Genomic DNA, 13,808 nt, shown 5'->3' on the forward strand with positions numbered 1-13,808 from the left:
TTTCGTTTTATTGAAGCTGTGGTTTCTAAAATTGCACTCAAAAACCAAAATCATCGACATTTTGGTCAAATATTGTTTAGTAGTACAGTATATGCTACCAAAACTCCTGTTCCTGTCTTTATTTAACGATGATGCTACCACGATATCTCTACACGTGGAGTAGACAACTAATGAGTAATGTCATAATCCTACTTAATGGAGTAACTCTTTATACAGAATTGTCTCTTCGTTTACATTTCTAAATTCCTCTAGATATGTGTATGAACTGTGGCATCGGTGGATTGCCAACATCATCGTACATGTATTATATAGCAAAACATGATTATAGAAAATGATGAAAACATCGTACAGTATATGCTACTAAATAGATCGACTAATCTGCGATTTCTTGGTAGAAGTTTTTGTAACATTCTTTGTGTTGCTAGTGAGAATGATGATGATGAAGATGGAAGCTCAGAGCTCACTCGTTACTTCGCAGAGAGGCAATACAAGGCCAATGAAGATGATGATTTTGACATTCTTATATGGTGGAAGACATACGGTATTTCCTATCCTATTTTATCAGAGATGGCTAAAGATATCATTGCTATTCCTATATCAAGCGTTGCTTCTGAGTCGGCATTCAGCATGGGGGGGCGTGTGCTGTCGATATTTAGAAACTCTTTGGCACCGGAAATGGTAGGAGCTTTTATATGCTCCGAGGATTGGTTGAGGTCTAGTTCTAGTTCTGCCGATCTCATGGAAGAAGAAGGAGAACCAATACCATTTTTGAAAAAGCAATACTATGAAAGTGAGTAATTCATTGCTATTTACTAATATATTTATTTATTCTTCATTTTGAACTCATTTTCTTTAATTCATTATTTTTTTATAGCGGTGGGGGCACTCCATAAGGATGGCAAAGTGACGTGGCCATTGGACGATGTAGAATTGGGAGAATTGGAAAGAACTTATTCAAGTGATCATGATGAAAGTTAAATTTATCGTGCATTTGTTTTGGAATTTGAAAATATTGAACTTGGAGTTTTTTTTTTAATATTTGAACTTTGAATGGTTGTTGAATTGAGTATGTTGTATACTTTGATTGATTGACCTTGTTGTTTTAGAAGCTTTGAGATTGAAGTTGTTTACTTTTATAAATATTTCAAATTTTGGATTCAGCAGGTTGTAAACTTTTTTTGTTTTGTTAGATTAAACAAGTTATAGATTGTTTTTATTTTTTTAATTTATAATATAAAGTACATACATAAAGTTTGAATTGTTGGTTTTTGAGTTGGACTTTTTTCATCGACCTGATCAAGTGATGACGGGTCAAAATCATACACATTTACTACTTATCATAATTGTTCCTTCGAATTTTCATAACAATCATAGTAACAAATTCATAATCTTCAAATATTTCAATTGTTACACCCTTTTAATGCTACACATCGATATTTGAAAGCTTTTGTATTATTTGATATTTACCAATTTAATTGTTTATTCATTCTCCAACTAAATTAAGGTTAAGTTCTCCTTCCTATATAATTGCCGTAATCATTGCAAATTTTATACGAACACGGCATGAAACTATTAAACATATTAATTCCGCAAAATGAGGAATCTTCAAATAGGAGAATTCGGAAAAGAAAAACAAATCAAATTGACTTGATCATTATTATCAACCCATTCCATTAACAGATGATCAATTAATGAAAAATTAAAGTTTAATTTCTAAATAACTTTTTTTTATTTTGATTCCGGTTCGGTTAACCGGGACCGAACCGAGGCAAATTCGGTTTTGGTTCGGTGCTTCAGTTTCGGTTCCTTTTGATTTCGGTTAATTGGGTATTCGGTTCGGTTAGAACCGAACCGACCGAATACCCTGCGCTTAGCACAAAAGAGTAATCTATTATAAAAAAAAAACCGCATTTACGGTATAAGTGTACTTCTTTACAAATCATTTGGTTTCAATATGGTTAATGCATACAGATTTTTTACTACTACTAGGAAAGACACCAAAAATATTTCATTGAACCAAGTTCACTCAGTAAGAGATGAATATGTTAAAACTCAAAACCCTTGATCCTAGATGAACACTATATATTTTTTGGGATGGTAAGATGAATGAATTTTTACAATAAAAGATTAATAAAAAATTACAGGTCCAGCGATAGTAGGATACTTGCTGCAGTGAAATCATGAATATCATCACCTGCAACTCCTCAACAGATAGGATGATGGAGTTGCAACACCACCACTGCCTGAAAATTTCATACCCTTCCTTACCTGGTGTTCCACGTTCGCTGAAATTCATTACCATAGTGAATATCTTAAGCGAAACATGTTAAAGAAATTCATTAGATTTTAAAGGAGAATTAAAATTTCACAGAGGGGAAAGAAGCTAAGATAGCTCCTAATGAAATTTCGACACAACCATCAAATTTGAAGCTGAAAGGGATTGATGTTCTGCCGGAGTGTTTGGAGTGTGTTTGAACTCCTTTTCTCGTTGCTCTTTTGTGAAGCATTTCCCCTTGAGTAATGACTCTGGAGTAGTTTCATCTCCCAACACCTTCTGGGCATCAGCCAATGCACAAGCAGTCTGCTCGCCCAGCTCAATGGCATCATAACTTCGACCCCCGGGCTCAAGTAACCAATTTCCTACAAAAGATGCATATTCTGGGACAAGATCTAATGGAAAAGAGCTTTATAATTCTTGATTACTTGCATATCCAGACCTCAATGGTTATACTTATATCAGGCTCGACTCTGGGTCCTGGTATGCAAGTGTTAATCAACCCAAGTGGAGGAGATTCCATGCTCCTCTTAAATGCTGTCCCCGTGTACCTAGTAACAGAATAAAAAAATCAAATCAAAACTGAGAACGCGGCTGCTAGTAGATAAGATACCTATGCAGGTACATTACATGCCAGAACTTTCGGTTTTCTTCTCTGTAGGATCGATGATTGTGCAGATGTAGGTATAAGCAAACTAGTGTTGTCTGTCTCAGCTGAAGACAATTGACCATGATTATAGATAAGGGTGATAGGCATTACAATATGTAGACCTGTTTTCTTCTCTTAGGAAATTGAAGTGCACTAACATTGGGCACAAATTTTCTATAACAAGATTTTGTGAATTTTTTTCTTGGTTAAAGCAAAATTCAACTGCAGTCCAGATTAGCACCATTGCCCTTCAATCAATTCACATGGAGAAGGAAACCAGAAAGCACTCACCCTATCCATCAAATCTTTATCCATGGTGTTAGTTTGCTTTCCTGAGCATTCACTGACGATATTATCTTGCTGTGAGTTTCTGCTTCCTGCAATGAGATGACTTTGATTATCATCATTCATTGCCTCTTCGCAAGAATGGTTGAAGTTTTCTTTTTCTGTAAAGTCTCCTTGCCGGTTCAAACCTTTCTGGTCTTCCAAGCATTCGTTGAAAATAACCTCTAAACAAGCGATTTCATTAGCTATATTCGAAACTGATTCAGGCCTAAAGCTTTCAAGCTTCTTCTCATCTCTTTTTTCTGACGAAGGGGACAACAAGTCATGGTGTCTTTTCCTCAGTATTGATGGTGTACTCGTAAAACTTTTCACAGCACTTTTTAGAGCAACTACAGGACTACCCTCTCTGGTTGGTGAATCCCAAAGTTTGAACGGCGACATGGAAGATAACATCAGCTGACGGATTCCCAGTGGACTGTACTCCTGATGCATATCACTACAAGACTGTATTAGATCACAGCTGAAAAAAGGAATATCCAATTTTGGAAAACGAGGAGGTTCGTAGAATAGAGCTCCTGAATCCTGCTGATCAGCTGAATCTTTTTCCTTGGAAGAACAACACGATGAATCAATATTAAGTGGTTGCAATACAAAGTCATTAGCAGGAACTAGTTTTGATGATCTCTTCGCCTCATCAAAATTTTCCTCGCGAGGAGAGCAATTGGATTCATTACCATAGAAAAACTCGTTCAGTGTTCCCGGGGAAATGGACTCAGGCTCACCATTCACATGTGCGGAATAGTCAAACTGATCTGGATATGTTCTCAATAAGACTGGACCATCATCTGGTGGAAGTTGAGTAGGAACATGGTTAGGTTGAGCAGGCGAAGCTCCTGGTATACTTGATGATGCATAAGGTATCTCATGGTTTGAATAATTATGAACTAACGGGTTTTCTGATTCGTGAGAATCACAAATATCATTTACAGAGGGATGTCCACCATGGCCCACATCAGAATATACCCTATTTCCGTTTGCATCTGTTACTAGATTCGGGGTACCAGAACCCATATCCATGTTTACCATGGAAACGGAATCATGCAAATGCATGTAAATCTCCTTGGGAAAGGGTATTGTATCGTGATTATCACTCCCACTTAAATTTTGCATGAATGTTCCAGAGGTCTCTTGCCCAAGATCCAGCATAGACATGTCAAGGTCATCGGTATTTGCTTGCCAATCTTTCCCGGCAAAGGTCCTCCAGTCTATAGATGAATCCTGCTGAAGATTAGCACCTGGGTCACATGGTGCTTCTGTTGTGGCATATGTGACTCCTTGAAATGCAAGAGGATAATCTTCAGGACTGGGTAAGGAAGGCGATCCTGCAGTTGCTCTGCAATCCTCATCATGTTGAGCAGTTCTGTTTATTGTGCTGCTTACAGGTTGAGAAGTGCTGGGAAAGACTGAATCTTGACTGCATCCAGAAGCTTCCTCCACTTCTGCTGCATCTTTATCCTCTTCAATGCTTTTTGGTGCCTTTAAAGAAGAAGAAGATGCTGACTGATTTGACAGGCTAACAAGTAGTGGTGTACCTTGGTATTGAGATAGTAGCCCTGATGCCATATACATGTTCAGTTTCTTCTTGACAGAAGAATTCCAATGATTTTTAATTGCATTATCGCTTCTGATGGCATACAAATGCATATAGAAACAAAATGAGTATAAACAAGACGATAACATCATAGGACTAATTCTTCTTTTGTGAAAGCATGTCAACTTACTTCCAATTTAATGAAGAGCAATAGATTAATTCCCGCATAGTGAGTGACGCATGACATTTGTGCGTCGCTATTAATGAAACGCACAAATGTTATGCGTCTTTACTGAAAGACGCACAAATAATATGCGTCTTTAATAAACACGCATACAGATTATGCGTCGATAAACGACGCATATATGTTATGCGTCGTTATTTAATGACGCATAACATATATGCGTCATTTGTTAAAGACGTATATTTTTTGTGCGTCGTTAAATCGGGATTAAGAGGGCAGAATGCTCGTAATTGACAGACGACGCAGCGAGCAGCGAAGGAGGGGCGATTTCAGCGACGATTTCCGGCGATTTGAGGCGTTTTCCGACAGATTTCAACCAAATACCAAACATATTTCGGTAATTATTCATCCATTTGGCTACATAAATCAATAATTGCTGAAGTTATGGAGGTTTTCCCTAATTTAGTAAAGTTAGGGTTTATATGAAATTGCTCAATTTACGGACGATTACTGTTAGTGTGCTGCTTATTTGTGTTGTTTTGTTGCGTATTTGTGTGTTTCACATGAATTTAGGGTCAATTGTAGAAGTAAGTGGTTCAATTGAAATTATATACCCAAAGTGCAGAAAATATATATATTCTTGTGCAAAAATGTGAAAATTTTAGTTATCTTATGCTATTATATGTTGGGTGAATGTTTTGAAGTAGATGGCATCTGCAAGTTCTGAACAACAGTTATGTTATGGACCTGAGGATCCATCCGTACTGTTTCATCAAAACGAACATATTTCAGCCTCATTGTTGGCGAATGGCACAACAAATGTGTTCAGAGTTCGTAGGACGGAGAGTAAGGTTTGGGCATTGCCAATACATGAAGATGTGATGCATTGGCTTGATGTTTGGGGGTTCAGAGGTGTGATTGAATGTGGAAGGCCAAGAAGGATGGACAATGACCTAATAACTGCATTGATCGAGCGATGGAGGCCTGAGACCCACTGTTTCCACCTTCCAGTTGGTGAGGTAACCGTAACCTTACAGGATGTGCAAAACCTGTGGGGTTTGAGAGCAGACGGTCGTGTTTTCACTGGCTGTGACTACCCTATTGGATATGAAGATTGGCCCAGCAAGTGTAGAGATGTGTTGGGATGGATACCTGACGCAGAAACAGAAACGAAGCACGGTGGGTTGTTGATGACGTCTCTGATCAACCAAGCGACTATGCCGTTGGGTGATGGGCTGCATGAGTATGCATACGTCCAAAGAGCACGTATACATGCTCTAATCTTGTGATTTTTGAACATTTTTGAAAAATTGTTTAAACATATTTCGTTACACTTTGCCCGATGTGGTCGTATTGTGATGTTTGAACATTTTTGAGTGGGTGAAACACGTTTCGGGCATGTGGTGGTATTAAAAATACTTGTCGTAATAAAAAGCATACTAACTGTCAAAATAAAAAACATAACAATTGTCGACTAACATCTCACATATGTTGACACATACACGATAGGTATCACATCAGCCTCAAACACAAATACATAAACATAGTAGTTGATACATAAACATAACATACCACGACTTTACTGAACGGCACCGGCTGAGCAATTTCTTCGGTCATGCCCCTCTATCCCGCAATTTCTGCATGGACATCCATTTGATTAAGTATCCTCCTTCTTCTAACGCGGCCACGCGTTCTAGGAATCAACTGCTGAGGGGTGATGCACAATTTCCATGAAGGTGCAACCCAATACTCTTCGTGTCTTGGTGCATCAAATGAAACTTGAGTATAGTACTGGGATCTCCATGTACCTAGGTAGTACTTCTCATCTATGAGGTCCATCATAACATGACCTCTGTCTCTAGCAACCGCACAAGCATGCGAACAAGGGATTCTCCACATCTGCCACTTACCACAACTGCAACTCGATTCCAAATACCTGACTATTTGAACATTGTTTCCCTTTGACACTCCTTTTACGATTCTTCCTCGAGTTCGGACATGGTACTTCCCAACATCTTGGTCAATGACAGTGATGTAATGTTTTCGCCCCTTTGAGTCATTCTTAGCAAGTTTGTCCCTCGCCCATGGGGTTAATTCACCTTCGGTGTGTTCGATTGTTGTCTTCTTCTCCACCCACCATTTCACCGTCCTCTAAAATGTCAAATCAACCAACGCTCTAATCGGCAACTCTCTCACACCCCTCAAGACGTTATTGTAGCACTCCGACATGTTTGTTGTGGCCACCCCCCACCTAAGTCCACCATCGTAGCACAGTGACCAACATTCTTTTGTAATCCTATTTAACATTCGAACCGCACCACTGTTGACATCATATAGTGCTCGACGTCTTCTGGCAAATTTACGTTCCTGAGAACTTACCCCCAACTTCCATATAATGGCCTTCACATTGGGACCCTTGTGCTTCTTCAACACATTTGCCCTAACATGAAGCAAACAAAATTTGTGGTGTATCTGCGGGGCCCTTGTCATGATTTCAGACTCCATTGCATTCAAGAGTCCTTTATGCCTATCTGATATAATGCACACCTCCCGCTCGTATTTCACCACATGAGTTCTGACATGATCCATAAACCACGACCAACTGTCATTGGTTTCTTCATCCACCACAGCATATGCAATAGGCAAGCATGTCTTGTTAGCATCAAAACCACAAGCAACAAGCAACTTACCTTTAAATCTTCATCGGAGGTGAGTCCCGTCAACTGTTAACACCGGTGCGGCCTTCTGGAACGCATGTATTGCAGGCACAAATGCCCAGAAAACATAGTTGAACACCATTGTACGCCTCTGACTCAACAGATCGTTATGCTTCCACTCAACAATTGTGCCCATATTCTGTGACTGGAGTTCCAACATGTAGCTTGGCAACTGCCTAAACGATTCCTCCCATCCACCGTATACAAACTCTATAGCCTTTCTCTTTGCATACCACGCCTTCTTATAACTGATTAACACACCAAATCTGTCTTGAACATCAGCTATTATGGAGAAGACCTTGAAATCGGCACATTGTCGCACATGATGTCGAATCAACAGAGCTATCATTGGGGATGAAAAGTTAGCATGATCTCTATTAGCACGATGGCCTATACAAGTATGTCGATTCTTCCACTTCCTAACTTCCCACATATCGTCATGCGACCTTTGTGTAACCGAAACCTCCCACTTACATTCCCTCGCCTTTTCAGCGTCGGTGGTGCTGATGATGCCTGCCCCTGTTACTGTCGTTCCTGCTGGAAATTTGCATACAGCATGCCACCTTCTTAGTTTGCTCTCGACAACCTTAAACTGTTTTTCATTCCACAAACTCCACATAGTAATAGCAGTCTTCACGTGTAGCTTGGAATCGAATTTTGTTCCCAACACAATCCGATGCGGCTCATTCTCATTCCAATACAAAAGGCTGTGTTCATTACCACCCACATCATCCGATACTCCAGAAGGACGACTTGGTAATTCACGAAAGAATCTAAACCCACTAGGATTGTATTCCGGAAGTGGTTGTTCACCTTGCATAACAGGTTTACATGGTACTATCTCATCATCAGAACTAGCACCGACATCATCAGCACCATCACCATCACTGAGATCGGGGTCTGCCTCTGTCTCAGATAGTGGCCTTGGCTCAGCAAGATCATCTGCAGCATCGACCTCATCATTCAATCCAACCCCAACATCAGCAACATCTACAACATCTAAAACATCTCGCTGCTCATTCATACTACGATCAAAGCTCATTTGGTCCACCCTCGCAGATGAACCAATACCACAGTCAAAACTCATTTGTTCAAACCTCGCAGATGCTCCAATACCATAATCAACAACTGGTGGGATTTCTGCACTCCTCACCGGTGAATACTCAACAAATAATTCAATACACCCACTTGAATTTTGAGCATTGTTGAACATAAACATCACACTGTCATCATTGCAAATCAGAGAACATGTATAACTCATACCGGAAGCAACGACTATACATTGTCTCCATAATAATTCAATTGTGTGTTGGTTCATATCTATTCCCATCGCATCACAGATCATTGCTACCAATTCAGAATAGGAAACACCTGAATTTAATATGATGGAGCTCCTCGGACGAGGTGGTTCATAACCAATACCCATATGTGGTAGTTGAACTACTCTACCACCCCAATACAAACTCACAAATACTTGCATGATTTCTGCATCAAAGACATTTAACACAACGACAATTAAGGACATTTTTCCTACAAGCCCTAATTTGTATAAATTGGGTCAAACTAACAAATGAAAGCACAATAAACATGAATAATGTCGAATGTAGCTAAATTGATTAACAAATTACCGGATCTTATGGAAAAATCGCCGGAAATCGCCTGAAAACGCCGGAAATCGCCGAGAGAGGAAATGAAAGTGTGTGTATGTTCGTCCTGTGATCTGCGTCTGCCTGGAGGGGGTTAAAAGCCGATTTAACGACGCATAATGTTTGTGCGTCGTTCAATAGCGACGCATAACCCTTGTGCGTCGTTCAATATCGACGCACAATCCTTATGCGTTGTTAAGCGACGCATAATCCTTGTGCGTCATTAATTAACGACGCATAAGGATTGTGCGTCGATATTGAACGACGCACAAACATTATGCGTCACTCCCTCAATTAGAATGAATCTATTCTCCTTCATTATTTTGGAATTCCATTAACTTCTTAGCACAAAAGAAGAAAGAGCTCTAACATCATATGTGGATACAGGTAATTTTGTTAGTGGAATTATTACTTCCTATGTTATATGATTCAGTACCTTCCTGGCAAGAACTTTGACAACTCTGCCCACTTGTTTCCATAAATTTGATGGGCACAAATCAAAGCTAGTTCTTCCTCTTGTGTCCATGCTTCTTTGTTTATATTAGGATTAAGATGATTGTGCCACCTTCAATAAAACATCATCAGTAGATGAAGTATGATCTTTACATTCCCAGACTTAGGGAAAAAGTGAAGACATGTAGTTTTTGTTTATTTTTTTCAGTTTGGAAAGGACTACTATGTTGTGATCGTTTTTTTCTTTTTCCCCACAAACCTTGCTGTGGACAACAACTATTTTGATCAGAAACATTCGTCTTTTGAGGACATTGATAACCAATCACAATTCACAACAAAGAAAGTTATTATGTGTAATTAGTAAATAGTCAATTCAAGAAATAATCTTGTATATATTGTGAGCTCTTTCAACGGTGAGGAGGAACCTTGCCATAGAAGACGAATGTAAATATAGTCATGCAAGCTTACCTTTCCCGACATTGCTTTCCAATACGCCCAGGAAGATGCTGTGCAATGCTAGACCACTTTTTTGGCCCATATTTATTCACCAACCCAACTATGATTTCATCCTCCTAAGTGATAAAAAAAATGAATAGTTATATTCCATTATATCAACCGCAAAGATCAGACCCAAATAGGAAGAAAAGAAAAGGTGCCAACCTCTTTTGACCATGGACCTTTGATAAGTTCTGGATTCAAAACCTTTTGCCATCTGTGTAAGCACTGTACATCTGCTCGATCCTTGAAACACTCGGCTACATTTAAACATTATAACACATAAACCGAAAAACCGTTTGAAGAGTTAGATGATGAGCTACAGATTGATAAATGCTCAAACTGCTGCATCATCTGATGTACAAATATTGACAAAAAGAAAGAGGAGAAGCCTGCTAAACGCTTCAGGTGCTGAACACTGTAGTTGAAAAAGCTACAGGATGATCAATGTTAGATTTAATTTACAGGTGGTAAATGAAAAGCATATCTAATTATAACTCTACCTAACTTTCTCCAGTTTTTTCCTTGGAAGCGTTGGACAGCCATCCGTAAAATTTCATCCTGTTAGGAGAATATTTGAGTCAGAAATAAAACTTCGGAGCCAACATATTTGTTGTGCTTCAGACTCGGCAGAGAGTGCCCCTTAATGCAGACACTTCCAAAACTTTTTGTACCAAATTGCAGTTTAAAATGAAATGAATGCAATTATTTTACCAAAAGATCAGAACATATTTGATAAGATTATGAGCAAACTACTTCTGATACTTGTTAGGTTTCAATAAATGCATCATCGTAGTATAATGGTAAAAGAGTGCATGTTTAAGCATCATATGTGCATTTTCAACTTCTAATTTTTAGAACATGCCTATGCATCTAAAAGTATAATGCTCTAAGATATGGACATCTAATATTTCCACCGGATTAAAGAAAAACTAATTAGAAGGCAGATACTGATAGATACAGATAAGTATGCAATTTACAGAAGATCGAGCTAACCTCTTCTGGTGTCCATTGCCCTTTTGTTGAACGCCTTGTCGGACCACTTTTTCTCCTGCACATAGAGAGCAGATGTCAGGTATTACCAACTCCAATCTAACAAATGTATACTTAAGTATTTTAGAAGAATCTTATAAGTATTAGTACTTCACAAAGATGCAAAGATTTGGATCGACTAATGTTGATGCAAACCAGAAAGACAACAAACATGTACTGTATATATTTTCAGGAACCCCTCTTTTTCTTACTTCTCTAAAGGTGCCTTTACATCCTAAATGCAATATGGTATATCACATACTTAGCGAAAAACAGATAAAACAAATGTAAAATGGTAAAGTAATTGCTTAACATACAGAATAAGCATTCCATGTGCTTAGAAGATTACCCATGCAAAGGTCGACCTCTTTGTAGACCATCTCTTGAACCTTCTGCAGTAGTGTTCGTAATCGGATCACTTTCCATATCACTTGAAAAACAAGATAATCTGCATAAGCCGGTCCCCCCACGTTGGCAATATTCTCTATATTGATGTCTCCCTATCATAATATGCAACCCTACGTATGCACTGCCAGATCCAGGATGAATGCAAATGCTGAGAAGGTGGGATCAGAGAAACAAGAGGTCAGGTTGCATGACTCTAGTGCAGATATGCTCAAATTATAGAAGTAGAGATTCATTTCTTTGGTACATAATTTTCCATCATATCAAGAAAGCCAATGTTGTAATGCTGTTAGCTTTCTCCAAACTGAACAGGATTTTGAGGCTTTCTGTTTCTTAAGACAGCTGAAATATTTTATTGCCTTTTGGAATTTGAATTATTTTAACAACTTGACGAAAGCTGAGGTTTTGTAAAATATCTCACGAAATCAAAACTTAAAACAGCCTAATGAGTAATGACAGCTCAGATTGGGTAAATGTATAAACAGGGAAATGAAGAGCTGATATATTGGAATACTACTAGCAAGCTTCTGTATCGAGTCTTCGAAAAATTGAAGTCACAAAACTAAAGCGCTAAATTTTGCACACTTGAAGAGATGGATAGTGCAAGGCATTGCACCAGTACAAACACCCAGGTTTACTTGCTTGACTTAGGATTCACAGTATTTGGCCCAACTTACTCTCGGATTGTAAAAATAAAGGAACATTAACACTGAAATCAGATAAACAGGAACATCCTCACAGCTTCTTAAGCCAACAGAGTGAGAAATCTCAACACATTGCTAAACTACTAAGCTAAAGAAAAGTCATGAACAGTATTACTAAATATCTAATCTATCCAGCTGAACTCAGAATAGGTAAACAAAGTTGAGGCATTCGTGAATCCGAATGCAGAAGAAAATTTCAGCTTACAAAACCTCAACTGAAGCAAAATATAGTGCAATAGCAATGCTAACATGATACTACATCCCAGCTAAAGATCAAACAATAAAAACTCCTCGCAAAAATGGAGAAGAATTCCTTCTCTAAATTGAAATGGAGCATATCCGTAACTAGAGCTCAAATAGTGAAATCCTCAGACTCAGTTCGTATCGTTCGTCTCCGGCCACAGCATTAAAGAAAATCAAATAACAGATACATTTATAAAAAAACAAATCACAAATTTACAAAAGTAAACACGTGTTTCAGAATCTCACCGATCGATCTTCTCCTCGTTTGCAGATTCTTAACCAATTTTTTGAGTGTTCACTTCAATTCACACAGAGTAATAGTCATCTACTAACACAGCTCAAAGTAATGATCGTCGATTTCTACCAACACAGCTGAGAAAAAGAAATAATCATCTACTTCAATTCACAGCATTTTGTGTGGATGAGTGGTTGAATCGTTCGTTTAGAAGAAGATTGAGAAATAAAACGGTACCAGAATTCAAAATATAGTAGTATTAACACTGAGCGTGCCACGTAGGATGACTGGGTTCGTTGTTTAGTGACTTTTTCAAATAATTAATGCTACGGATAAATTTAATCCTACTACATTCATTCCAATGTTCCAAAATTACACATTGTATTTATTCAGATTATTCTAATGGTTCAAGAGTTTCATTTGGCAATTTATTTTGTGAGTTATGGAAACACGTTACACATTACTACTTTTATTCTATAAATGAATATTTCCTTCCAATTATGAGATTTTGTGATAATACTTATCGTCCTTCCGAGCAACGCACGGGAAATACATTTAATGATATTCTAGTTGTAAAAACTAAAAAATAGTATAAATATTTTAAAATTTAAATCATATTACATCCTCCCTCCCTCCATCCATCGTATGTAGCTGATTTTAACTTAGATGCTAGTTTTATATACTCATTTTCTCCTAATCAAAGTGGTATATTATTCTTTTTTGCTATATGACAATTTTATAAAAATAAAAACACCATCCTTTATAATTTTTTTCTCCACTTCAAGTGGTAACTAATAAAGAAATGGTTCGCTTTGAGTTGGCACGAAAGAAGTACTCCTGTTAGTATTATAATGAAATATGAATTAGATGATTTAGTAGAATGTGAAATTTATT

General features: G+C 38.0%; 1 protein-coding gene across 2 annotated transcripts; it reads right to left on the minus strand.

Moving 5' to 3' along the window:
* Positions 1–1,938: 1,938 nt before the first annotated feature.
* On the minus strand, positions 1,939–13,107 carry LOC121782084 (transcription factor MYB3R-1-like). 2 transcript variants are annotated; one of them, XM_042179793.1, is made up of 9 exons: positions 12,926–13,107; positions 11,677–11,883; positions 11,292–11,346; positions 10,799–10,856; positions 10,461–10,555; positions 10,269–10,372; positions 9,784–9,912; positions 3,216–4,893; positions 1,939–2,826 (listed from the first exon to the last, which is right to left on the minus strand). In XM_042179793.1, the coding sequence occupies exons 2-9, from the start codon at positions 11,832–11,834 to the stop codon at positions 2,806–2,808; spliced, it is 2,298 nt and encodes a 765-aa protein (XP_042035727.1). In that variant the 5' UTR covers positions 11,835–11,883; positions 12,926–13,107; the 3' UTR covers positions 1,939–2,805. The 2 variants fall into 2 exon arrangements, with proteins under 2 accessions (XP_042035727.1, XP_042035726.1); XM_042179792.1 differs by lacking the exon at positions 1,939–2,826 and having other exon boundaries at positions 3,008–4,893.
* Between the last annotated feature and the right edge of the window lie 701 nt (positions 13,108–13,808).

This window comes from Salvia splendens, chromosome 20, assembly GCF_004379255.2.
Source record: "Salvia splendens isolate huo1 chromosome 20, SspV2, whole genome shotgun sequence".
NCBI lineage: Eukaryota > Viridiplantae > Streptophyta > Magnoliopsida > Lamiales > Lamiaceae > Salvia > Salvia splendens.

Coding starts and splice junctions, on each gene's coding strand:
- LOC121782084 (XM_042179792.1), bottom strand. CDS start 11,834: ATGATAGGGAGACATCAATATAGAGAATATTGCCAACGTGGGGGGACC. Junction 10,556..10,798: donor AAAAAACTGGAGAAAGTTAG/GTAGAGTTATAA, acceptor GTTTAAATGTAG/CCGAGTGTTTCAAGGATCGA. Junction 4,894..9,783: donor TCAAAGTTCTTGCCAGGAAG/GTACTGAATCAT, acceptor GTATGCCATCAG/AAGCGATAATGCAATTAAAA.